The sequence below is a fragment of the Propithecus coquereli genome, unplaced genomic scaffold (genome assembly GCF_000956105.1).
Source record: "Propithecus coquereli isolate 6110/MARCELLA unplaced genomic scaffold, Pcoq_1.0 Scaffold1, whole genome shotgun sequence".
Lineage (NCBI taxonomy): Eukaryota > Metazoa > Chordata > Mammalia > Primates > Indriidae > Propithecus > Propithecus coquereli.
Genome location: NW_012133857.1, coordinates 1,202,895 through 1,227,793, shown reverse-complemented (window position 1 = coordinate 1,227,793; position 24,899 = coordinate 1,202,895). Strand labels below are relative to the sequence as shown.

The 24,899-nt window shown below is 37.8% G+C and overlaps 1 protein-coding gene across 1 annotated transcript in view; it reads left to right on the top strand.

Moving 5' to 3' along the window:
* LRRFIP2 (leucine rich repeat (in FLII) interacting protein 2) overlaps nt 1-24,899 on the top strand; it is a 141,483-nt gene that overhangs the window by 31,215 nt on the left and 85,369 nt on the right. Inside the window, exon 3 of the mRNA XM_012644063.1 lies at nt 5,170-5,312. Coding sequence (XP_012499517.1) covers nt 5,223-5,312 — 90 coding nt within the window. The 5' untranslated portion in view covers nt 5,170-5,222. The remainder of the gene's footprint in view (nt 1-5,169; nt 5,313-24,899) is intronic.

Sequence of the window (24,899 nt, the reverse complement as noted above, 5' to 3'; positions counted from 1 at the left end):
TGAGGAGGGTTGTTCAGTTTCCTTGTGTTTTTTTTTTGTTGTTGTTGTTGTTGAGACAGAGTCTCACTCTGTCACCCTGGGTAGAGTGCAATGGCATCATTGTAGCTCACTGCAACCTCCAATTCATGGGCTCAAGTGATCCTTCTGCCTCAGCCTCTTGAGTAGCTGGGACTACAGGCCCGTGAGCCACAATGTCCGCTGACTTTTTTCTTTTTGGTAGAGAGATGGGGTCTCTTGCTCAGGCTGGTCTGAACTCATGAGCTCAAGCAACCCTCCTACCTTGGCCTCCCAGAGTGCTAGGATTACAGGTGTGAGCCGCTGTGCCACTGTGTCTGCCTGGCCTCAAAAATAGACTTTGAATACCACAAAGTACCTTAAAAATTTCGCCTTTTTTAAAAAGATGGGCGTCGTGGCTCCCGCCTGTAATCCCAGCTACTTGGGAGGCTGAGGTGGGAAGATCACTTGAGCCCAGGAGTTCAAGGCTGCGGTGAGCTATGATGGAGCCACTGCACCCCAGCCTGGGTAAGATCCCGTTTCTAACACAACAAAAAAATTTCTCCTTTTTTATTTTTGTTTTTATCATATAAATGTGCTATACAGTAGAATGATTATAGTTAAAGGTATTTTTATTTTTCCCAGATCGTTCCATGCTTTAGCAAAAATTCTTAGCATGACTAATGATATCATACAATGCGTGCTGGAGGAAATAACTTGAGGATGTTTTTTTTTAGTTAATAATATGAAATTGTAAAGGAAGGCCAAGATTGCACTTTTGTCAATTTTATAAGGTAAATATGTAAAAGCAGTTGTTAATTCAAGACACTTTAAATATTTATGGAGTGCTTTATATTCAGTGCTTGTATTTATCTTACCTCATTTGAGCCTCACATTAACCATGTCAGATAGTTGGAGTAGATAGACGATGAAAGGGAGGCTTAGGAAATGGGAAGGACAGTGCCACAGGTGGCGGTGCAATCAGTTGAGCTCAGGGGCTCCCACTTTAAATTTTGTCCCGTGGCAACAACTGTGGTCACTTTTTTTTTTTTTTTGAGACAGAGTCTCATTTCTTTGCCCGGGCTAGAGTGAGTGCCGTGGCATCAGCCTAGCTCACAGCAACCTCAAACTCCTGGGCTCAAGTGATCCTTCTGCCTCAGCCTCCTGAGTAGCTGGGACTACAGGCACGTGCCACCATGCCCGGCTAATTTTTTCTATGTATTTTTAGTTGGCCGATTAATTTATTTTGAATTTTAGTAGAGGCGGGGTCTCGCTCTTGCTCAGGCTGGTCTCGAACTCCTGAGCTCAAACAATCCGCCCGCCTCGGCCTCCCAGAGTGCTAGGATTACAGGCGTGAGCCACTGCGCGCGGCCTGCAGTCACTTTAAGTCACTAGTTCAGGTGCCATTCCAGATACTGGATTTGTTTATGAATAACTACCAAATGTTTAATTGTGCAAACTAGCCTTAACTGTAATGGCAGATATGATGCAAAGACATACCAGGACAGTATGACAGTATTTAGAGTTCTCCATGATGCGATACTTAGGTATAAAGGAACTGTATCTGTCAGGGTCCAGTTGGGCACAGAGCTATCTAAGTGTGCTATATTTAGAATGTGACATGCTGATACTACATGCACATTCTGTTCTTATAAAAGTAAGCAGTGTCATGATTGAAGTACCACTTTTAATGTGGCAAAATGCCTATTGTTTCAGACATGTATTATATGAGAAGTTCATTGGAGAAGAGAAAGCTTTAGTGATGTGTCTATTTTGGAAGGCTTTTATTCTACAACATCCTGGAGGTACTTCCCTTCTTTCCCTTAAGTAGACAAATACTTAATGACAAAACCATCTGGAAAAAATCAGCTTGACACTTTCTGGGTAAAGGACTTGACAAAAATGCAGGCATTTGTTCTTATCAATTGCTGTAAAGGTTTAGCTCTTTAAGTTGTTTGATACCACTAAGGGAAAGTTGGAAGAGATTAACGTGGCTCCTGAAGAAAAGTGTTCTTGAGGAAACCTCACTGGGATAGAAATGTACTGCAAGTCCTTTAGGCTCAGAAAGGACATAATCTATTTAATGTTGTCTTTGAGTCTGTATCCTTATTTTTGTCATTTTGTTGAGAAGTAGTTCTCCATTGGCTATGGAAGGAATCTTCTTTCATTCAAGGTTTCCTCCATCACTGATGCAGAATGGTGTGGAGTTCCTGGAAGATAGATCACCCAGGAACTTAAAATCTTTAATTTTTCTAATACTGTGTTAAGGATGCCTGTCTACAGGGTACAAATAATATAATTCTTTCAAAAGTACTAGATTGTTCTTTGAAATGGGTAATGGCTGATCTGCCTCATGTGCAGCAGAAAAGGGGACAGGACCTGGCCAGTCACGTAAACACCTAGGTGCTCTCTGTATAATACATAGGACAGGAAGGACAAGGAAGATGGCCAGGAAGTTGTTCTCATTTCCTGCTTATCTTGTGCCTCTGTCCGTTTCCTGTCATCTTTTCCTCAGGGCTGCCGAGCCTGGAGCTTATTAAAATAGTTTTGAGGTAGTTTTAAGAAAGAATAATTTTTTACATAAATTTGTCAGCCCGGAGTACCCTGGTGCTCTAAGGTGTAGACAGTGTTAGTTGAGAAAGAAGGAAAATGGATTATGGGGAAAGAGGAGAAAGATGAGAAAGAAGTACATTCAAAAGAGTGCCCTGGACAGTGGTTTCAGATAGTGTGTCTCAGTTGTATAGCATATTGTGCCTAATGTGGTGTGATCCATTTAGGGATGAGTTTATTCTTTGAGCTTTGGATCAGAATGTTTTTATGTTTTATTTTTAAAAGTATCTCTTCTTCCTCAATGCTATTAAAATTTTAGGGACTAAAGAAGAAAAAATGCATCCTGAATCCTATCCTCATAACAAAAACACTGTTAAACTACTGATGCATTTCCTGCCAAATCTGTTTTTTCTTCTGTAATTATTTTTATGTATCTGGAATTAGAAAATGCCTACATTTTTGTCTCCTGCTTCTGTGAAATGTCTTTCAGTGTGTCCTTGGAAAACTGGCTGAAGGACAAATAATGGATGATACCACAATGTATTAGCTAAATTGTCACTCTGATGTGAAAAGGAACTTTGAATTGCATGTTGCTTTTTTCCCCTCAGTGGGTGTGTATATACCATTATTATTAATTAAATGAATGATATTTTAAATTATGCTGAAGCTGAAGATGATTAGAGACTTCTGAGAAAACTCCTCTGTACTTTTCAGGAATTGTCCTGATTTGTGGTTGGGATTTATCAGCTTCTGCTTTCAGATGTACACTTTTGTTTGTTTCCATTTAAATAAGTTCTTTTCTTAATGATCATATCCAGATATATTTTCTATGGTGAAGTAATAAACCATCATCAGTCTTTATTCTGGTTGACAGATGTAACAGTCCAGCTCTGGGGAATGAGAAATGATGTTAGATAATGTGAGAATGGCCTAATTTTCACTGGAGAAAATTGTTTTTTGGTGGAAGTGGTTCTGCTTTATTTTGCCTAAATCAAGTAAATTCCAGTACATTAAAGTCACTTATAGTTTTAATTTAGCCAATTCTGTTAGGGTAGACCTATTTGAGAATTCCTTTCTGACTCATACTACAAAGAAATTTTGCCAGTTTCTTTTGTTAAAACTAGGAAAATTTTTTTAACTTACTGGGTATTTAGCTAAATGAACTATACTTCTCATCAATGTGTGTAGAAGATAGGGAGGTCATGCAATTTCAGATGCATTCACTCCTGGGAATTTTTAATCTCAAATTCCGTGTGTTAGAAAGGTTAGATGGTCTTAATCTTCCTTATTATTTAGTTCTGGCAGATGAGTTTTTCTTCCCTCTCTGTCTCTTTTTCTCTTTCTCTCCTTTTTTTTTAATTGAGACAGGGTCTTGCTTTGTTGCCTTGGCTAGAGTGCAGTGGCATCATCATATTGTAGCTCGCTGCAACTTCAAACTCCGGGGCTCAAATGATCCTCCTGCCTCGGCCTCCCAAAGTGATAGGATTACAGGCATAAGCCAGCCTTCCTGGCCTCTTCTCTCTTCTATAAAAATAGTTCTACTTAATAATAGATTCATAGATACATTCTGTTTTAAAAAATATATTTATTTTTTATTTATTGGGCAGCCCCCTGTACCAGAGTAGATCCAGAGTGACTCCCCTTTAGATATATTCTTAATCATTCCGCTGTATCAGTTTTGTTCATCAATGTATCTTCAGCACCTCCTGTAGTACCTGGAAACAGCAAGCACTCAGCTGTTAGTTACATGGACAGTGTTGGTTATTGTTAATTGCAGAATAAGAAATCTTCATTTGTTTTTTTTTTGTTTGTTTGTTTTTGTGGTCATGGTTTAATTGGAATTGTTTCTTAAGTTTCACTAAAAAGCAAAGTTACTTTTGTAGCTTTAAGGCTCAATATTAAAACCTCTTGAACAGGTTCTTCCAAAACTTTAGGCTGAATGACTTCTCTGAAATGTCTTTCACTCTGGGATGGAAATAGATTTTAGAAATAGCTGTAGCAATTTTAAACTGTTACATAGAATTACTGCTGACTGCAGTTTTCTGAGGCTAATGTTATAACACACTGTCATAGGTTGCTGTGGGTAGCATAGTGAAAAGAGTTAGGAGGTTTAGTAATTAGTATAAATTTAACTATTCTAACATATATTGGAATAATTTGGTAGTGGGAAAAAGCATTTGGTGACTAATTTCTCTTTTAAAAATGAATTTATAAGGATGGGTGCGGTGGCTCACGCCTGTAATCCCAGCACTTTGGGAGGTTGAGGTGGGAGAATTACTTGAGGCCAGGAGTTCGAGACAGGCCTGGGCGACATGGTGAGACTCTGTCTCTACAAAAAAATATAAAATAGCTGGGTGTGGCAGTGTATACTTTTAGTCCTAGCTACTCGGAAGCTTGAGGCAGGAGGCTTGCTTGAGCCCAGGAGGTCAAAGCTGCAGTGAGCTATGATTGCTCCACCGTACTCTAGCCTCGGTGATGGAGCGAGACCCTGTCTCTAAAAGGAAAAAAATTTATTTATGTATACACACACACACACACACACATACACATATATACGTATATATATGAACATTAAAACCACACACGAGGAAATATCCTAAATTATTCTCTTTGTGTTCATTTCAGGGCTGAAAACAGTGAAGTCACTTTCAGAGTTAAAAGACTATTAAGAACACAAGATGGGGACTCCTGGTTCTGGAAGGAAAAGAACACCTGTGAAAGACCGATTTTCTGCAGAAGATGAAGCTTTGAGTAACATTGCCAGAGAGGTATGTCTGGTAAACCCCCTCTCAATGCTGTCTTGCACAGAGAAGAGCCTTGTAAAAATGCTGATATGACAGAGATACAAATATTCATTCATTGAGCTAGTTTCAGAATGTTTACTGTGAGCAAGATGTTATGGCTGGCTTCTAAAATACTATATTAGGGTAAAAAATAGTTGAATATTATCAAATGAAATAAAATATAGAGATGAATCTCTAACCAAAACATTTTATTTGGGACAACAGAGTTGTAATTCAGGGCATATACACAGACTGGGGTGGTCTTTGATATGTCCAAAGAACAAAGAAAAGGTTGGGGGTTTTATTAGAAAGAGAAATGTTATATATTGTTTTGGAAAAAAAGTCATTGGCATTCATGAAGTTTTCAGGAGGTGACATGGTCTGATTAGTGAGTGACAGCAGCAGGTAAAACTAGTCTTAAGAGTTACTGCAGTTCATTTCTGCAACTACTAGGCAAACCTGGTCTTAAGGTTGTAGCAGGTCATTTTGGCATTGGCTTGGGAGATAATCCCTGGGCAGGTGCTTTTGCTTCAGTCACTTTTCTTTTCCTCCCCTGGTCTTGACTATAACTTAATTGGAGATGGCAAGATAATTTCAGTTCATATAATCAATTTTCACAGTATCCAACTCATCTAAAATTAATTTTTTGTTGTATTTTTGTGGGTTATTTTAGTTCCAAGGACTTGTCCTAATGTATTGAAATTTATAATTAATCTTCAGAATTTAAACTTAGGGTAATTAGAATGTTGAAAATATAATAACTATATTATAGAAATGCTCATTGGGCATTAATATGTTAATATGTTCCAGGAGGTGCTGTATAAATGTTGACAGAAACAATCCTTATTTGGTGTTCATTCAGATTCAGTGGCTTAGCTGTTATTTCAAACATTGCAGTGGAACTTTTATGTTTAATTTTTTTTAGCTAGTAATAGAGGTTCTGGGGCATTTTTTTTTTCAGTTTGTTTACAACTCAGGAAAAAAAAAGGGAAGGGGTGTCACCTATTGAATCACTGGCAACATTTCCTGTTGTATATTGGAAATTTAAGATAACTCCCAGCTGGGATTTCTTAGTGGAGTGCTAACTTTGTTTCTGACTCTGTCTGCAGCTGCAGACTGACCATAAACTAATCTGGTACAAGAATTGCTTAGAGCATCATTAAATTATATTCTTTTGATGTAAATGATTCCCTTATCACTTCCTCTTTGTTATTCTTAGTAAGTAGCTCATTTAGGACTAGTACTGTTTCCTTTTGACGTATTACACAGTCTTCTTTTGATCCAGCTAATTGTTATGTTTTTCCTTTTCAAAGCTACGCGGTTAGCTTTTGGATTAGAAGTAAAATCCTAAAAGAGGGTATTTAAAGCAAAGAAAAGTTATTATCTAAACACTTATAACAAAATCGTGAAATTACTTTAACAAAATTACTTTAAAAATCAATGAGATGTTTTTAGATAAAAAGATAAAAGACACTTAAACATGAAAAAGTAGATATTACTTTTCAGTGATCTTAAATATTTGCGTAAATGAAACATTTTGGAAGGCATGTAGCTTTTAGTTGAAAATTAAAACAACTCCAAATGTTTATTTCCAAAATTGGAGGGATTTACATAGATTTCTGTAAGGGAAGAAAATGTCACTACCTTCTAGGCTCTTTTTTTTTTTTTCTAAACAGGGTCTCGCCATATCGCCCAGGTTAGAGTGCAGTGGCGTGATCATAGCTCACTGCAACCTCAAACTCCTGGGCTCAAGTGATCCTCCTGCCTCAGCCTCCCGAATAGCTGGGACTACAGGTGTGTGCCACCACACCTGGCTAATCCTTCTATTTTTTGTAGAGACTGGGTCTCAAATTCCTAGCCTTAAGTTATCCTCCCGCCTTGGCCTCCCAAAGTGCTAGGATTATAGGTGTGAGCCACCGCACTGGCCTCTTCTAGGCTCCTTTTGTACTGTCACTAAGCATTTGAACTTTTTTTTCTTTAAAGATGTGGGGTCTTGCTATGGTGTCCAGCTTGAATTACAGTAGCTATTCACAGACATGATCCCACTACTGATCAGCATGGGAGTTTTGACCTGCTTCATTTCCGACCTGCGCCAGTCACTCTTCCTTAGGCAACCATCTGGTCCCCCGCTCCTGGAAGGTCATCGTATTTATGCCAAACTTAGTGTCGACGCTTGATGGACACAATGCACTACAGCCCAGAACTCCTGGGCTCAAGCATCAAGCAGTCCTACCTCAGCCTCTCGAGTAGCTGAGACTACAGGGCTGTACTACTTAACTGTGCCTGGCTTGTTTTTTTTCTTCATGTGATGCTTCCTTTAAAAAATTGGGTAGGATTCTAACATCTAACACTTGTTGAGTGCTTACTATGTGGCAAACACTATTCTAAGCATCTTACATGCATTAATTCATTTAATCTTCATAAGATTCTGAGATCGATTTTATTATCATCTCCATTTAACACATGAGAAAATCATTGCACAGAAAAGTTAAGTAACTTCCTAGGGTTACCTTGCTAGAAATAGTAGAGCGTGGACTCAGGCACATGAAGTCTGTCTCCAGAGTCTGTGCATTTACCCACTTACTATGCTATGTTATTTCTCAATCAATCTTCTTTACCCTACCCCACTAGTAGTTTGTTTTTCAGTAACTTTTCATGACTTTGAAAGCAATTTCACATCTGGATTCTCATAAAAATCTTGAGCTTGGTAGGATATTGTTATTAGCCTTATATACGGCTGAGGAAACAGATAAAGCTGAGTGATAACTGTCTAAAAGTGATAATTCTCTAAAAGTTATCAGAATCAGGGCTCAAATTCAGCCATTGTTCATTCTACTCTACCATACTGCTTCCAGGAAAGGTGGGCTTTGGGGACTTAAAAGCATAGCTTTGAATTCTGGTTTTACTAGTTGTTAGTTGAATAATTTTGTTAAGTAACATTTCTAGACTTCTCTAGGTTTCCTCATCTGTAAAATGGGAATAATACTGTCTTCCTGTCTCACAGGGCTGTTATGATGATTAAAGGAGATAAAACATGTGAACCTTAACACAGTATTAGGCTTTGCAGCAGGCTATTTTGTTGCTTATTAATAAATAGAAATAGACTCTTTTTGTAAAAGCAATTTATTAAGGTAGATGTTCTGAAACAGGACCAATCATTGGAATCTCCCAGGGAGCTTTATCAATATACAGATTCCCAAGTCATACTCCATACTTGCCAAATCTGAATCCCTGGGGCTTGAGCTTAGAAATCTGTATTTAAATAAACACACAACACACACACACACACACACACACACACACACACATACTCTCTCTTTCTCACTTTTACACTCCTTCCTATGGGATTGTGATGGCCAATCAGATTTGGAAACCGTGAACCAAAATACACAGATGATCCTATCCTGAGTGGTCAGTTTTTTAATACTTACAGAGAATTTTCCTCTCTGTATGTTATTATTTTGCTATGAAATAACTGAGTTTAATTCATTTATTATATTAGAACTTATAAGAAAAGTTATTACTATAAAAGGATATAAAAAGCCAATATTTCTAGTTTTTATTTCTGTCTTCAGAGCTCTGAATATGCATGTGCCAACTGTAGTAACAGAGTAAAGTCTCAAATTTAACCTGAAACATGAGAGAGCCAGTTTTCTTAAGATTCAAGATTTTATTTGCATGGCTACGTAATGTGTGATTTAGTGGTTTTAAAACTTTAGAGGAAATATGTTTCGCAGCTTTAATAGTTGTTTGATATGTTCCTTGTGATTCTTTCTCTTTCCTTTAAAGTTTTCATAGCCATTCATGCACTGGATGGTTGGCATTCATATATAGTCCCTAATCCTTGTTTTCTCCAGTGGGATCATCCCTTTCACAAAAAAACATTGCCTTAAGTTAGAAACAAACAAAAACTAACGAACTCCCACAATAATAAAAATGACAAATAGTTTAATATTTTTTAAGTTAAATTTTAAGAGTTAATCTTTCCTAATTTTAAATTGTTTTGTTTTTTTGATGTGGAAAGGGAATGCCATAAATAAAGAAAAATAGCCTCTTTTTCTTCTTACTTAATATGTGTTCTGGTTTCCATGCTTCTCAGTTGGCCAGAAAACAGGCAACCAAAGAGAATAAGGAGGAAAAGAAACAAAGGGCATAAATAAATCCCACAAACTGAATAATGTACATGCTAATATATGAAACTGAGTACATTTAAAAAATTATAGTAAAATGCACATAATATAAAATTTACCATGTTACCATTAAGTGTACTGTTCTGTGGCATTAAGTACATTTACATTGTTGTGCAACAGTCACCACCATCTGTTTCCAGAATGCTTTTCATCTTGCAAAACCTGAGTGCATTTTTAAAAGATGTTGAAATGTTTGAAGACTGTTTCGTGAAGACAGGAATGTGGGTGGAGTTAGAAGTGCTGTCATGTCTGTAATAGGCCTGTTGTTGTTTTGCTCTGGAAGCTTTGGCTGTTTATAGTTCTTGGAAGAGCTCAAAGGAGCAGTTGTCAGAAGGGGTCACCAGCAAGTCCCATAAGGTGTCAGAAGACCAATCAGAATGCTTACCTTTCATGTGTGTTTGGCTTTGATTGTTTCACAGGTTTGTGGGAAATGCAATTGGAGAGTTGACTTTTAGCGAAAATTATCTGAAAGCATATACCTGGTGTATCAAATTGGAGGCCTTAGGCAGCTAGCCTTTCAAAAGGAGAAAGATGAGGGTAGAATGAAAGCCAGTTATACTGTCTTGCAACAGTCAGTTTGGTGAGTGCTATGGTGAATGTTTCCTTTGAGAAAAAGTTGAAGCCTCTTGAAGGGTTTACAACACTCTTTTTAAGGCACCACTGAAGGTTAGATTATTGCTGGTTTCTTTGGCTTAGAGCTGAAATTATGAAGAAAACATGTTTTATCACATTTCTTTAAATGGAAGTCATCAGAATGTTGCTTATTTTTGGACCTGATTATCTGAGATTTCTCTGGCTTTAAAATTCTGTGATTTCTTTCAAGGTCCAGGATCCAAAGAAAATTGATGTTCATATGCATAGTTCTCTCAAATCCAAAGAGTGATTGTTAAACATAGAAACATTATCTTTTATAAGAATTGGAGTCTAGTAAAGAAAATACCCAGAGATTTTATGCTGAGTAGAATTTACATGTAAACATATTTGATGTGCGAACCTATTTGTAATAATAAGGAAGAAAGGAAGCTCCATGGCTGTTTACATTTGTGGCTGCTAGAACATTCGGATTTCTTTTTAAATGTACAACTCAGAGACATTAATTACATTCACAACGTCGTGCAACCATCACCACTGTCAATTTGCAAAACCTTTCATTATCCCAGACAGAAGCTCTGTAACCTTTAAGAAGTAATTCCCCGTTATCTGCTCTCTCAGCCCCTGGTAACCTCTAATCTACTTTATGTCTCTGCATTTGCCTATTCTAGATATTTCATGTAAATGGAAGTATGCAATATTTGTCCTTTTGTGTGTGGCTGTTTCACGTAGTATGATGTTTTCAAGATTCATCCATGTTGTAGCATGTATCAGAACTTCATTCCTTTTCTTTTTTTCCCTTTTAAATAACTTCATTCTTTTCTTATGGTATAATAATATTCCTCTATATGTGTATATATATAACTTTTTGTTTATACATTCATCTGTTGGTGCATACTTGGTTAGATTTCATTTTGTTGCCTAAGGAGGTAAGAGCTGTTCTAAGTGTCTAGGAGTGAGCCACCGGTTTGTGGCTTTTGATTATGGAATAACAGCCTGAGGAGAAGGATACAGAGGGAAAGAATTGTGCTTAGTTTAAAAGATACTTTCTAATGTTATTGCTTTTTGGAATTATAATGATAATAACTTGAATTGCTATGCAGACGACTCTGAGAAAAACAAAAATAAAAAAAAAAGCTTGAAGAGCTAATGGTCTCCTCACAGTAATTTCAGTTTGAGTAATTTATTCATTTTTAGACCATGATAAATTAAGGATAAAAACCTTTTGGCAAGGATAACAGCTTTAAAAAATGCAAAGAATTGCCATAATCAGCAATAATTATGGGCATTAATACCACCTTTCATTTAAGAACATAGTTCCTTTTTAAAAAAACATGAATGTTTTAATGTCATTCATTCAGTAAATAATGAGTACCTACTCTCTGCAGGTGCTGTGTTACATATGGAGGCTATGAAGTGGACAAGATTAGCATGGTCATTGCCTTTATGGAGCTTAGATTCTTTTTTTTTTATTTCAGGATATTATGGGGATACAAATATTTTGGTTACATGTTATGACTTTGCCTCAGATTCTAAAGGGGAAAATAGACATTAAACAAATAATTACACAGTGAACTAGTTCCTCAATTTTCAGATATAGTTAATGTAATTTCTTTTTGTCTTGAAAATTATAATTATATATGTCACAATCACTGGCAATCTTAGAATTGAGGAAATATAGTAATGTATAATATTTATTTATGGCTGTGTTAAGTGTTTTAAGGGAATGGTAAATGGTTTTATTAAAGAGTGTGTGACATGGGGACTTGAAATGTTTGTGGGCTTTGGGAAGGCTTCCTTGAGGAAGTGCCCTTTCAACTGAATTCAGAAGTATGAGTGGAATTACTTGAGGGAAAGGGAGTTGTCAGATGTGGGAAGAGCTTTCCAGCCAGATGGATGAACATAAGACAAGCTCTTGAGGTTGAAGGAGTATGGAGAATTCAAGGAATAACAACAGCAGCAGCTAACATTTAGTGAACTCTTACTACGTTCTAAGTAAGAATCCAAGGCACGGAGAAGTGAAGTAACTTGCCCATGATCCCCCATCTAGGAAGGGGTAGAGCTGAGATTTGCACTTAGGCTCCTGTGCTCTTAATTATGGTACTTCCCATAATATCACTGTAACAGTAAGTTACAGCAAACAGGAATAGCCAGAGAGTTAGTCAGGAGCCAGGTCATGTAGGCCAAAAGTAATCAACCAGGGGAGAGATTTTGTCCCCAAGGGGACATTTGGCAATGTATGGAGACATTTTTGCCTGTCACAATACAGGAGGTTGGGGCTTGGGGTGGAGGATGTGCTACTGGCATTTGTGCGTAGAGACCAGGGATGTTGCCAAACATCCTACAGTGCACAGTATGGCCCCCACAGTAAAAAATAATCTGGCCCAAATGTCACTAGAGCTGACATTGAGAACCCTGATATAGACTCTTATAGGCCTTATTTAGGATTTTGATCTGTGTCCTAAAAGCAATGGAAAAACACTGGAGAGTTCTGTGTAGGGGTATGACATGATCAGATTAGTGCTTTAAAAGGCTAGGGGTATGACACAATCAGATTAGTGCTTTAAAAGGCTGGTTCTACTGTAGGTTGGAGATTATATCAGTGGGAGTTATTTGTGGATGTAAGGAGATGTGTCATGTGACTTGCAGAGATGGTGGTGGTCTGGCTAAGAGTGATGACAGTGGAGATGGTGAGAGGTGGTTGGAATGGAGAGGTAAGTAGAGAGTCAATGAGTGGCTGTGGTACGGTGGTAGGGAGGGGAAGTTTTAGCTTGTGCATGTGGATGGATGGTAGGAAACATTCAAGTGGGGAGGGAAGACCATGAATTTATATTAGCATGTGTTGTATTTAAGGTGCCTGTGAAACAGATAAGTGGAGATTTTGAAGAGGTAGTTTTGGGAATGTAGATCAAGAACTCAAAGGAGAGATCTGGGCTGTAGATAAACATTTGAGACTTCTGAGCACATAGACAGTAATTGAAATCATGAATGTGGTTGAAATCATCTAGGGAGAAAGTGTAGAGATTAAGATGATCACTCCTCTGACTGAGCCCTAAAGTGCTCTGGGATTTCAAGGTCATGTCTAGAGATTTTCCTAATTCTGACACTCTTTTTGATTATCTTATGTGTTTGGTTTAGATTGTTCTGTGCAAATTGGATTTGTCTGAAAAAATAACTCCACAGGCAGAATTACTTCCATTTAAAACACTTTTAAGTGTTCTCAGTGGTGGTACACAAAAATTGGTAAAAGATTATGAAATTTGAGTTATTTTTTCAATTATGAAAAGTAAATGTTCTTTTTTCCATTTCTACCCAGTTAAACTGAAATTCTCCCCCTTTGTACTGATAGTTTTTATTAGACAAATCCTTTGAAAGAACAAATCTAAATTGTGGTTTTAGTCACTTAGGATTCCTTCAAGTGGCATTAGTGCATGAATTCAGCCAATTTCCTTTGAATGTAGACCTTTCTCCATGTTTTCCCTGTTTACCCAGTGGAACCAAGGCAAAAGAAGAAGGTGGGGAATGTGATTAGGGTAGCACTCCCCTGTACTTACCCTTTATCCTTATGCACAGCCTGGCCCTGGTCACTGTTTCAATGATGGCCAGCGTTACTCTCAGTATCTTACTGTCTGTCCCATGGTTTGTTCCTCTAACTGGAATTAAGGGAGGATTATTAAGCCCTAAAACTTAGTTTTGTCTTAGTGTGACTGAAAAATATTTGGTGTATCTTCCACTGTCATAATATTTGCCGTTCTTGCAACTTACCGGGATTTAGAGAAAAATTTAGGTAGCATGATACCATTAACCTAAATGTGAAAACATTACTAGCAGTACTCCCTGACCCCCCAAAAGTATTTTTACTAGAACTATGATTTACATTTCCCCCTTTGGTTAGATATGTCATTGCAGATCCAAAGTTTCACTTTTCCTATACTATGTAATAGATTGTATTCAGACCTCAGGAATAAAATCCTTAACCTTAGATAGTTTCTCTCATTACAAAAGAATATTTTTGCTGTCAAAAGGGCTCTGAATAAGTGGAAGATATAATTATTTGACATCAGAAAAAGATGGGTTAAAATCCCTAGATTTTAACTAGTCCGTGTTGGTGTTCATACTCATAAAATTTTAAATATTTGTCCTCAGCTACCAAAAGCTTTTAAAAAAGTGGCTAAACATAATTATATTATAAGATCTAATTAAGAAAAATGGTACCTAAGATTTTGTACTAAAGTGAAGTTGCTAGGAAATAGAGTAATAATTTTTATTTGTTAATTTGGAAACCATGGCAACACAATAAATATTATGTCTCTTGATTTGTCTTTCCAGTGTTCTTTTGGCATGAGTGTCATGGAAGAATAAACAAAATTAAACACAGTAAACTCTGAGTCTTAGCTACCTGAGTTAGTCATTTTCTTCGAATGTTTCACTTTCTATACTTTTATATTTCAGATTTCTTGAAATTAAAACATAGCCTGAAAATGCTCAGATTATACTTTAGTTCTTTTCTCATGCTAATTGCATAGATTTTATATTATGAATACACATTCAGGCTGGCAATTTCAGATTTTGTTGACTCAATTCAATGCATTTCTGTCAAATTATGAATTTTAAGTTTGCTTCCTTTAAAACTGTTACATGATCACTGTAGGACAAAAGCTGTAAAGCTAGAAGAGTCACTTCTTTTGAAGGTATTTGAGTGTGTGTTTTCATGAACTACCGTTTTTGAAAAAATATTAAATGCAGAAAGATTTTATTAAGTATCCATGAGTCTTAGACCCGACATTAACAAATGTCAACATTTTGTCACAATTGTTTCAGATCTTTTTAAAAAACCATAGGAAGGAAGGAAGGTAGGGAGAAAGAAGATATAAACCAAGCTTAAGCCCTTTGTTTCACTCCCCAGGCCTATCCCTCCCACGCCTCCTTGTAGGGAACCAGTGTAATAAAATCAGAAAGTATCCTTCTTGTCCTCCTTTTAAAAGTTCTGGTATATATCTCTATAAAGAGTCTTGTTTTATGATTTTTTTTTTTTTTAAATATTGATTTCTAAGTGCTCTGTAGACACAGGGGTGTGAAACAGCTAGAACCATGTGGGAAACTGCCAAACTAGCAGTTCAGCATGGCTGGGGAGGAGCTGGAGAATGGGAGGAGGTGATGATGTTGAAGAGGAAGTAGGGACCAGTCATGAAAAGATTAGTGTGCTGAAGAGTTTAAATTTGATTTTGAAAGCTGAGGGGAGCCGTTGAAGGGTAAATCCTTTTCCAGATTTGAATTACAGTATAGTTGCTTTAGTCATCATATGGAGAGTGACTGGTAGAAGGCAGAGTGGTTAGGAAGTTGGTGTAGTAGTCTTGGTGAGAGATGATAAGAGCCTGAATTAAGGCAGTGACAGTGGGAATGCAGAGGACTGTTTGGATAGAAGAAATAGTAAAGAGATAGAATCTTGTGGGAGCTAGGTTGTTGAGACTTAGTGACTGAATGTGGAGGGAGTATAAAAATGAGGGAGGACCCTTATGATGGTTCTTCTTCCATATTTTGGGTAGTGAGGCTGTTGATGGAGAATATAAAGAAGAAGAGGAAGATTAAGGGAAAGATTATAAATTAGATTCGGGATACACTGAGTCTGAGGTTCTAGTGGCCCAGCCCAAATTTTTAATAGGCAGTTGGATTAGGATTGTGGGAAAAGTCTGGCATGGACATAAAGATTTTCAGGCTGTCAGTATGATCAGGGAGAGAAAATATAATGAAAAGAGCAAGAGATCAAGCCTGGAAGGGTTGGTTATATTAAAATTTAAAGCACTGGCAGAGAAAAATGTGCTTATGAAGTTTTCTGAGGAAGATAGGTCAGAGAGTAAAGAGGAAAGCCAAGAGACACTAGTATTGTGGAAAGCCAAAAAATGAGAGTTTTAAGAAGGAATGAGTGAGCCAGGCGCGGTGGCTCACGCCTGTAATCCTAGCTCTCTGGGAGGCCCAGGCGGGCGGATTGTTTGAGCTCAGGAGTTCGAAACCAGCCTGAGCAAGAGCGAGACCCCGTCTCTACTAAAATTAGAAAGAAATTAATTGGACAACTAAAAATACATAGAAAAAATTAGCCGGGCATGGTGGCGCATGCCTGTAGTCCCAGCTACTCGGGAGGCTGAGGCAGGAGGATCGCTTGAGCCCAGGAGTTTGAGGTTGCTGTGAGCTAGGCTGACGCCACGGCACTCTAGCCCGGGCAACACAGTGAGACTCTGTCTCAAAAAAAAAAATAAGGAATGAGTGGTTAGTGATGTTGGAAGTCCAGAAAGGACAGATGAGATAAGAATAGAAAAATTCTGTTGGGTTTGGTAGTTAGCGGTCATTAGTGACCTTTGTGTGAGCAATTTCAGTAAGGTGATTTGGGCAGAAGCCAGATTGCAGTCATTTAGAGAGAGTGAGAAGTGAAGAGGGAGGTGTGAGAAAACTTAGCTGTAAGGAGAAGATAAGGTAGAATTGAACCAGGGGGGAAATTTTTGTTTGTTTGCTTTTTAAAGATGGGAGAGATTTTGAACCTACTTACCATGAGGAGAAAGAACCAGTAGGAGACAGTGGAGACTGGGAAGAGAAGATCAGATAGTTGGGGCAGGGTTGCAGGGGAGGACGGAGTCTACATCATAACATGGAAGGGGCATGCGTGAGGGTCTGTGTGTGAGTTTGGGAGGGCTTGACCTTAAACAGCAGGAGGGCCAGCTCTTCCAATGGGACCACAGAGAAAGTAACAAGGAAGGGTACTGAGGCTGAGATGTATGTCAATGGCTTGGGAGAGTGTGAGGGGAATGTTGTCTTTAGGCCTTAAAATGTCTTCTGTCATGAAAACATTGGCACAGGACGGGGTAAATACTAAAAATATCAGACTGGAATAATGAAAAGAGAAAAGTGCTGAACTGAGGTTTGCAGAAAAACCTTTTCCATTGATAATGAAGACAATTTACACCATATTTCTTGGAAATACCTTCCTGTTTATTTAAAAATACACTACAGATTTTTATTGTGACACAGTATTGAGTGGTATACCCCTTCTGTTTTTAAAAGCCTGTGTGGTTCATTGTACAGTAGTCCTCCCTTATCTGTGGTTATGCTTTCCAAGGTTTCAGTTACTCACGGTCAACCATGATTTGAAAACATTAAATGGAAAGCTCCAAAAATAAACAATTCATAAGTTGTAAATTGTGCATTGTCCTGACTAGCTTGATGAAATCTTGTGCCATCCCATCCTGGACGTGAATCATCCCTTTGTCCAGGGAGTACTACCGTATACTTAGAATGTATACATCCTGAAGAAATAGACTCATTTACTTTTGGTTCATTAGATGCAGTGCATTAAATACATTTACCTGATGAACCTAAAAATTTAAAGTATCAGAGAGAGAGTGTGTGTGTGTGTGTATATATCTTCTAGTTAACTCTCTTGCCTTTGAATCTTAGGATGATGGATGCAAACTTCTTAAAAACAAATATGTCTTTTTCCCCCTTCCCAGATAGTAGTCGCAAATGAAATTAATTAAAAACAAATTTTTTCAGACATGTGATCTTGCTCTGTTGCCCAGGCTGGAGTGCAGTGGTGTGATTGTAGGTCACTGCAACCTTTAACTCCTGAGCTCAAGTGATCTTGCCTCAGCCTCCCGAGTAGCTAGGACTTCAGTGCACCACCACATCCGGCTAATGTTTGTAGTTTTTGTTGAGATGGGATCTTGCTATTTTGCCCAGGTTGGTCTCAAACACCTGGCCCCAAGTGATCCTCCCACCTTGGCTTCCCAAAGTCCTGGGATTATAGGTGTAGGATTACAGGTATGAGCCACTGAGCCCAGCCTAAAAACAAGTTTAACTCAGCACTTTCCAAACTTAAGAGATTGTAAAATTCTCTCTTGTTTTATATATTAAATTTTATGCACTAGAATTTTATATATTTTAGTATTTGTTTAGCTTAGGCATTTTTTTATGCACTTAGTCTCATCTATTTAAAAAAATGAATTTGAGATATAATTCACATCCCTCCAAATTCATCATTTAAAAAATATTCAGTGGTTTTTAGTATATTCACAAGATGTGCAGCCATCACCTATATTTTCTTCAGCCCAAAAAGAAACTCCATAGCCCTTAGCAGTCACTCCCTATCTCCTCCTCCATCCAGCGCCTGGCAACTAGTAATCTACTTTCTTTCTTTATGTGTTTGCCTATTCTGAACACTGCATGTAAATGGAATCACGTAATACATGTCCTTTTGTGTCTTGCTTCTTTAATTTTCAAGGTTCATCCGTGTTATATCCCAGGGGTGGGGAACCTGTGGCCTCAAGGCCACCTGTAGCCTTCTGAATCCTTGAGCATGGCCTTTTGTCTGAATCCAAATTTTACAGAACAAATCCCTACATGCTTCATTCCTTTCTGTGGCTGAATAATATTCCATTTATATGGATCACCCCACATTTTGTTTATTCATTTGTCAGTTGATGGATATTTGGATTATTTCTATTTTTTGGCTGTTGTGAATAATGCTGCTAAAGATGGATGCTGGGTTATATGGTATCTCTGTGTTTAACTTTTGAGGAACTGCCAAACTGCTTTCCAAAGCAGTTGCACGTTTTACATTTCTACCAGCAATGTATGAGGATTCTGATTTCTCTATATCTTTGCCAACACTAGTTATTTTCAGTTAGAAAAATTTTTTATTGTAGCTATCCTAGTATGTGTGAAGTGCTATCTGAATGTCGGTTTGATTTGCATTCCTCTAATGACTAATGATATTGAGTATCTTTTTATATGCTTATTGGCCAATTTGTATATCTTCTTTGGAAAATGTCTATTCAAATCCTTTGCTTATTTTATTTTATTTTATTTTTTTTGAGACAGGATTTTGCTCTGTCTCCTAGGCTGGAGTGCAGTGGCCTCATCATGGCTCACTGCAACCTTGAACTACTGGGCTCAAGCCATCCTGATGCCTCAGCCTCCCCCAGTAGCCAGGACTATAGGCATGCGCCACCACGCCCGTCTAATTTTTCTACTTTTTTTCTGGAGAGGGGCTCTTGCTTTCTTGCTTAGGCTGTTCTCAAACTCCTGGCCTCAAGTGATCCTCCCCGCTTGGCTTCCCAAAGTGTTGGGATTACATGCATGAGCCACCGCACCTGACTTCCTTTGCTCATTTTAAAATTCAATTATTTGTCTTTTTATTGTATCTCATTTACTTTTGTTTTCTCAAATTACAAAAGAGCATAATATAAAATTCTGATGATAAAGGAAAGTCCCTAATGTAAAAGTGCTGAAACCATAGTACATGTTTAGTTTTCATCTTTTTCTAGAAGTTCTTTCTTAGTGATCATTATATGATTCCTAATTATTCCTTGGGTGACAAAGTGAATATTCTATAAATTTAGAAGGCTTATGAGTTGAAACACAACCTGAAACATTTGTTCTAGGAGTGATCAAAGCCCATGATTTTCACTGTCATTTTATTTTTCCATTTGCCTCAGCCATTTAGTGAGAAATGGATTTAATTCTATCCAAATATGTCTTTACTTTTTGTATTATGATTTTTACTACTCTAGGAAGAGTAAATTTCTATGAACATTCAATTGGATATTATATCCTTTAATCAGCCTTAATGTGCCTCAAATTTGATTTGAAAGCATAATAATCAAAATCACGTTTAGAAATCTGATCCTATCTATGTCCATACCACCCTGAATGCACCCGATTTTGTTGATCTTGGGCCTGGTTAGTACTTGGACAGGAGAAATCTGGTCCTATGACCTACCTGACTTCACAGGTAACTTCTGAACCTGAATTTCCAGTTCCTGAATTTTTATGTTAACTTTAACAGTTGGAGTCATATCAACTTAAAGACCACAAGTATTTAAATAATGTAGGTTTCTGAATACTTCTGATTTCATATCTTATGTTAAGTTTTATTTTTATTTGTTTATTTTTTTTGAGACATGATCTCATTTTGTCATCCAGCCTAGAGTGTAGTGGCATCATCATAGTTCACTGAAACCGCAAACTCTTGGGCTCAAGCGATTCTCCTGCCTCAGCCTCCCCAGTAGCTGGGACTACAGGCATGTGCTACCATGCCCAGCTAATTTTTCTATTTTTAGTAGAGATGGGGTCCCGTTCTTGCTCAGGCTGGTCTCGAACTCCTGGCCTCAAGCAATCCTCCTGCCTCAGCCTCCCAGAGTACTTACGTTAATTTTTAAATTAGCCAACTTTTCTTTGTAAAATATGCGTATGATGAGATTTATCATTTTAACCATTTTTGTTTGTTTGTTTGTTTGTTTGTTTGTTTTTGAGACAGAGTCTCACTCTTTTGCCCAAGCTAGAGTGAGTGCCGTGGCGTCAGCCTAGCTCACAGCAACCTCAAACTCCTGGGCTCAAGCGATCCTACTGCCTGCGCCACCATGCCCGGCTAATTTTTTTCTATATATGTTTAGTTGGCTGATTAATTTCTTTCTATTTTTAGTAGAGACGGGATCTCGCTCTTGCTCAGGCTGGTTTCGAACTCCTGAGCTCAAACAATCTGCACGCCTCAGCCTCCCAGAGTGCTAGGATTACAGGCGTGAGCCACCGCACCCGGCCCCATTTTAACCATTTTTAAAGGCACAGTTCATTGACATTACATACATTTAAACCGTTGTTCAGTCATCACCAATGACCTTCTTCAGAACTCATTAATCATCTAGTACTGAAACTCTGTGCCCATTAAATAATAACTCCCTGTTTTCCCCTATCCCTGGCCTCTGGCAACTACCATTCTACCTTTTGTCTCTATGAATATTTATTTATTGATTGATTGATTGACAATTCCACCAGATCATTGGATGTCTCTATGAATGACTACTTTAGGTACCTCATATAAGTGAAAATATACAGTATTTTTCTCTTTGTGTCTGGCTTATTCATTTAGCGTAATGTCTTCGAGATTCATCCATGTTGTAGCATATGTCAAAATTTCCTTCCTTTTTCAGGCTGAATAGTCCATTGTAGGTATATACCACAATTTGTTTATTCATCCATCAATAGACATTGAGTTGTTTCTACCTTTTGACTGTTGTTAATAATGCTGCTGTGATCATTGGTGTACAAATCTGTTTGAGTCTCTGTTTTCAGTTCTTTTGTATATATACCCATAAGTGGAATTATTAGGTCAAATGGTAATTCTATGCTTAGTTTTTTAAAACCCAACTTTATTTTGAATTTAATTAAATCTTTGTGTTCCCTGCAAACACGTTGGACTAACAAAAAAAAACTTTGTGGTCCTTTATTGTTATGTTCCATTTATTTTGTGTGTGTGAGGTATGTGGTAAGGTGAATCCATAGCAGCTCTTTGATTTTTAATTGTATTCTGAGGTAAAAATGCTGGTGTTACTACCTATAGAAGTATGCTTTATGTACCCATAATTGTCTCTTTAAGATACATGTCAGAATATGTTATTGAGTACATTTTCCCTACTAGGTTGGAATTAGTGTTGGTTACTTGCTACTCCTGTCAGCATTACTTCAGGCATCTGGTAGCAATGTATAGAAAGAACCAAATAACAAGCACCACATGTACTCACCATCCAATTGGTATTAACTGACCAACACTTAAGTGCACATATGGTGGTAACATTCATCGGGTGTTGGGCAGATGGGATGGGGGTGGTGGGTATATACACATAATGGGTGCGGTGCGCACTGTCTGGGGGATGGACACACTTGAAGCTCTGACTCGGGTGGGTCAAAGGCAATATATGTAACTTAAATATTTGTACCCCCATAATATGCTGGAAAAAAAGAGAACCAGATAAAAGTAATTTTAAATCCTGTTTACCTCTTTGATTGATTGATTGATTGATTGATTGAGACAGAGTCTCATTTTGTTGCCCTGCAATGCTCCTGCCTCAGCCTCCCAAGTAGCTGGGACTACAGGCACATGCCATGACACCCAGCTAATTTTTCTATTTGTAGTAGAGATGGGGTTTCACTCTTGCTCAGGCTGGTCTCTAACTCCTGAGCTCAAGCAATCCTTCTGCCTCATCCTCCCAGAATGCTAGGTTTATAGGCGTGAGCCACCATGTCCGGCCCTGTTTACCTCTTTTAAATCTTGTGGTTTAGTGGCCTTTCTTCAACACCATCTCCAAGGGAGTTAACATCTGAGTTGGCTAAGTAACAAAGGGAAGGGTGTTTGTATGTCTCTGAAGCCTGTGTTCTTTCTCTTCCCTTCCCTTTTGTTGTGAAAGAAGTCTTGTTAAAGAATAGATTTTAATTATGTATAATTTAGGTTTTGTGAGAGAAGTCTCATTTTAGTATAGATTATGCAGAATTGGCCACAGACAGATCCTAGAACCATGAAATTGGCATTCTTAAGTTAAATTTCTAAGCGATGCTTCAAGTACAAAGCTACTGTACATGGAAATGAAAATTCTTACACATTGCTTTGCCTTTCTTAAATTAAAAAGGTTTGAAACTTTTGATACTTTGTTATTTAAAAAAGTATTTGCTATCTACTGAAGCATAAAAGCCTTGGGGTCTTTTTGTATAAAAATACAAACTCTAGTAAGAAAGTAGTGTCTACTAAGAGAGGGGTAGAGAAGGCAGATAACTTGAAGAAGAGCATAGGTTTTTTAAAAGATCTATCTCACATGTAAAATTCATGTGAGAAGACTAATTGCTCTGAATATACCAGTGATTATAGCTTGAGGTTGGTAGATTACAATTTACTTTGCAGAGTTTTTGCTCTTGAAAGGCCAGACTGGGAAATTGCCAAAATTGGGGTAGTTGAATAGGAGTTAACTACTTACCTGTCTCTGCTTTAGAAGCCTACCATGACCTTGCCAGGCAAAACTAATTTCTCCCTCCTGAATGTTTCCTTCCCGTGTATTTCTGTCTCCTTAAACTTGGATTGTAGGTAGCCTTATTTAGGGCAGAGATGTCTTATCTTACTCTGTATTTTCGGCACCTAATATAATTATTTACATGTAGTAGATCCTTTTAAACATTGGCCAAGTCTCTTATCATGCAACTTGGGCACAAATATAACAACATGTGAAGAAGCAACTACTGTAGTTATCACAGGGGATAATCTGAATCAGAGTCAGGATGTGGCCAAGAACAGAGGAAACCACTAAAAGGCAGAAACCAGAGAGAAGATTTTTAAGTTTCATGTGGTATAGCAGACTATTTCTTTATCTCATTTCCTTGATACTGTGGCACAAGGCTTGAAATTCATTAGTTTATTTAGTAGACATTGAGGCATGAAAGTTGTGGGGTGACAGACATGCAATTTTAACACAATATAATAAAGCCACGATAGAGGCATGGGTATAGAGTATTACTCTATGAAAGAAGGAATGGGGGAAATCTTGATAGAGATGTGATATTTTAGCTGAATAACAGAAGGGAGAGCACCTCCTGCCAGACAAACAGTTTGTGAAGAGAGGCTTAACAGAACACAGTAGAGTCCAGGAACAGTGAGATACAGGGCGTACCTAGTACTCGGGGAGCAAGTCGAGTAGTCCCTCCTTATCCTTGGAGGACACATTCCAAGCCCCCTAGCAAATGCCCGAAACCTCGGATAGTACCGAAACTGATTGCTATCAATCGGGATACATTTTTATTCATGTCTTCTACCCACACATGTAATGCCTTTTCTGTCTTAATTAAGCACTAATCACACACTGTGTCTGTAACTTTTGCGGTTTGAGGTGCGACAGCAAAACTAGTATAAATTTCTCTTTCCTTCTTCACAAGATTGAAGATTTGTTCTTACTGTAGATCTTAGCAACCTCAGCAGATGATTTTTATTCTTTCTCTATGAAGTCGAGAACTTTTACCTTTTCACTTAAAGGAAGCACTTTATAGCTTCTCTCTGTCATATCCGAATTGTCAGCATCACTCTTGCTCTTTGGGGCCATTATTAAATGCAATAAATGTTATTCGAACACAAGCACTGGGATCTGATAACTGAGACAGTTACTAAGTCACTAACAGGTGGGTAGCAAAGACAGTGTGGATACACTGGACAAAGGGATGATTCATGCTCTGTGAGATTTTATCATGCCACTAGGAATGGTGAGAAATTTAGAACTTATAAATTCTTTCTGGAATTTTCCATTTAATATTTTTGGACCTCGGCTGACTGTGGGTAACTGAAACTTGCATAAATGGGGACTACTGTATTGGGAAATAAGGTAAGGACCTGTCTGTTAAGAGCCTTATTTCTGTTTTTGCCTCTCTTCTTTCTTTTCTTTTCTCCGTGCTGTTCTATGGAATTTTTGCTTTAACCATAAGTAATAGTGAGCTAGTCTAGGATTTTACACAGCAGAATGACATTATCAGAAATGTGTTTTGAAAGGCTGATTTGTCAGTCATGTAACATGTAGAAGATGAATTATAAGGCAGATATGGAAGTAAGTAGATGGATTTGGAGGCAGTTGCAGTAGTCTGAGCAAGAGATGAGGAGTTCTTATTGGTATGATTCCATTTATATGAAAAGTCCAGAATAAACAAATTCATACAGACAGAAAGTAGATTAGTGGTTGCCAAAAACTGGGGGGGGAGAATTAATGGGGAGTGACTATTAATGGGTATGGGGTTTTGTTTTGGGGTGATGAAAATGTTTTGCAATTAGATAGTCGTGATGATTGCATGTCCTTGTGAATATATTGAAAACCACTGAATTGTATACTTTTAATTGGTGAATCTGATGGTATGTGAATTATATCTCAATTTTAAAACAGAGAGGTGTAGGGGCAGGGAAAGACAGAGAGTTAGAGTGAATGATGAAAAAGTTCCTGACGGC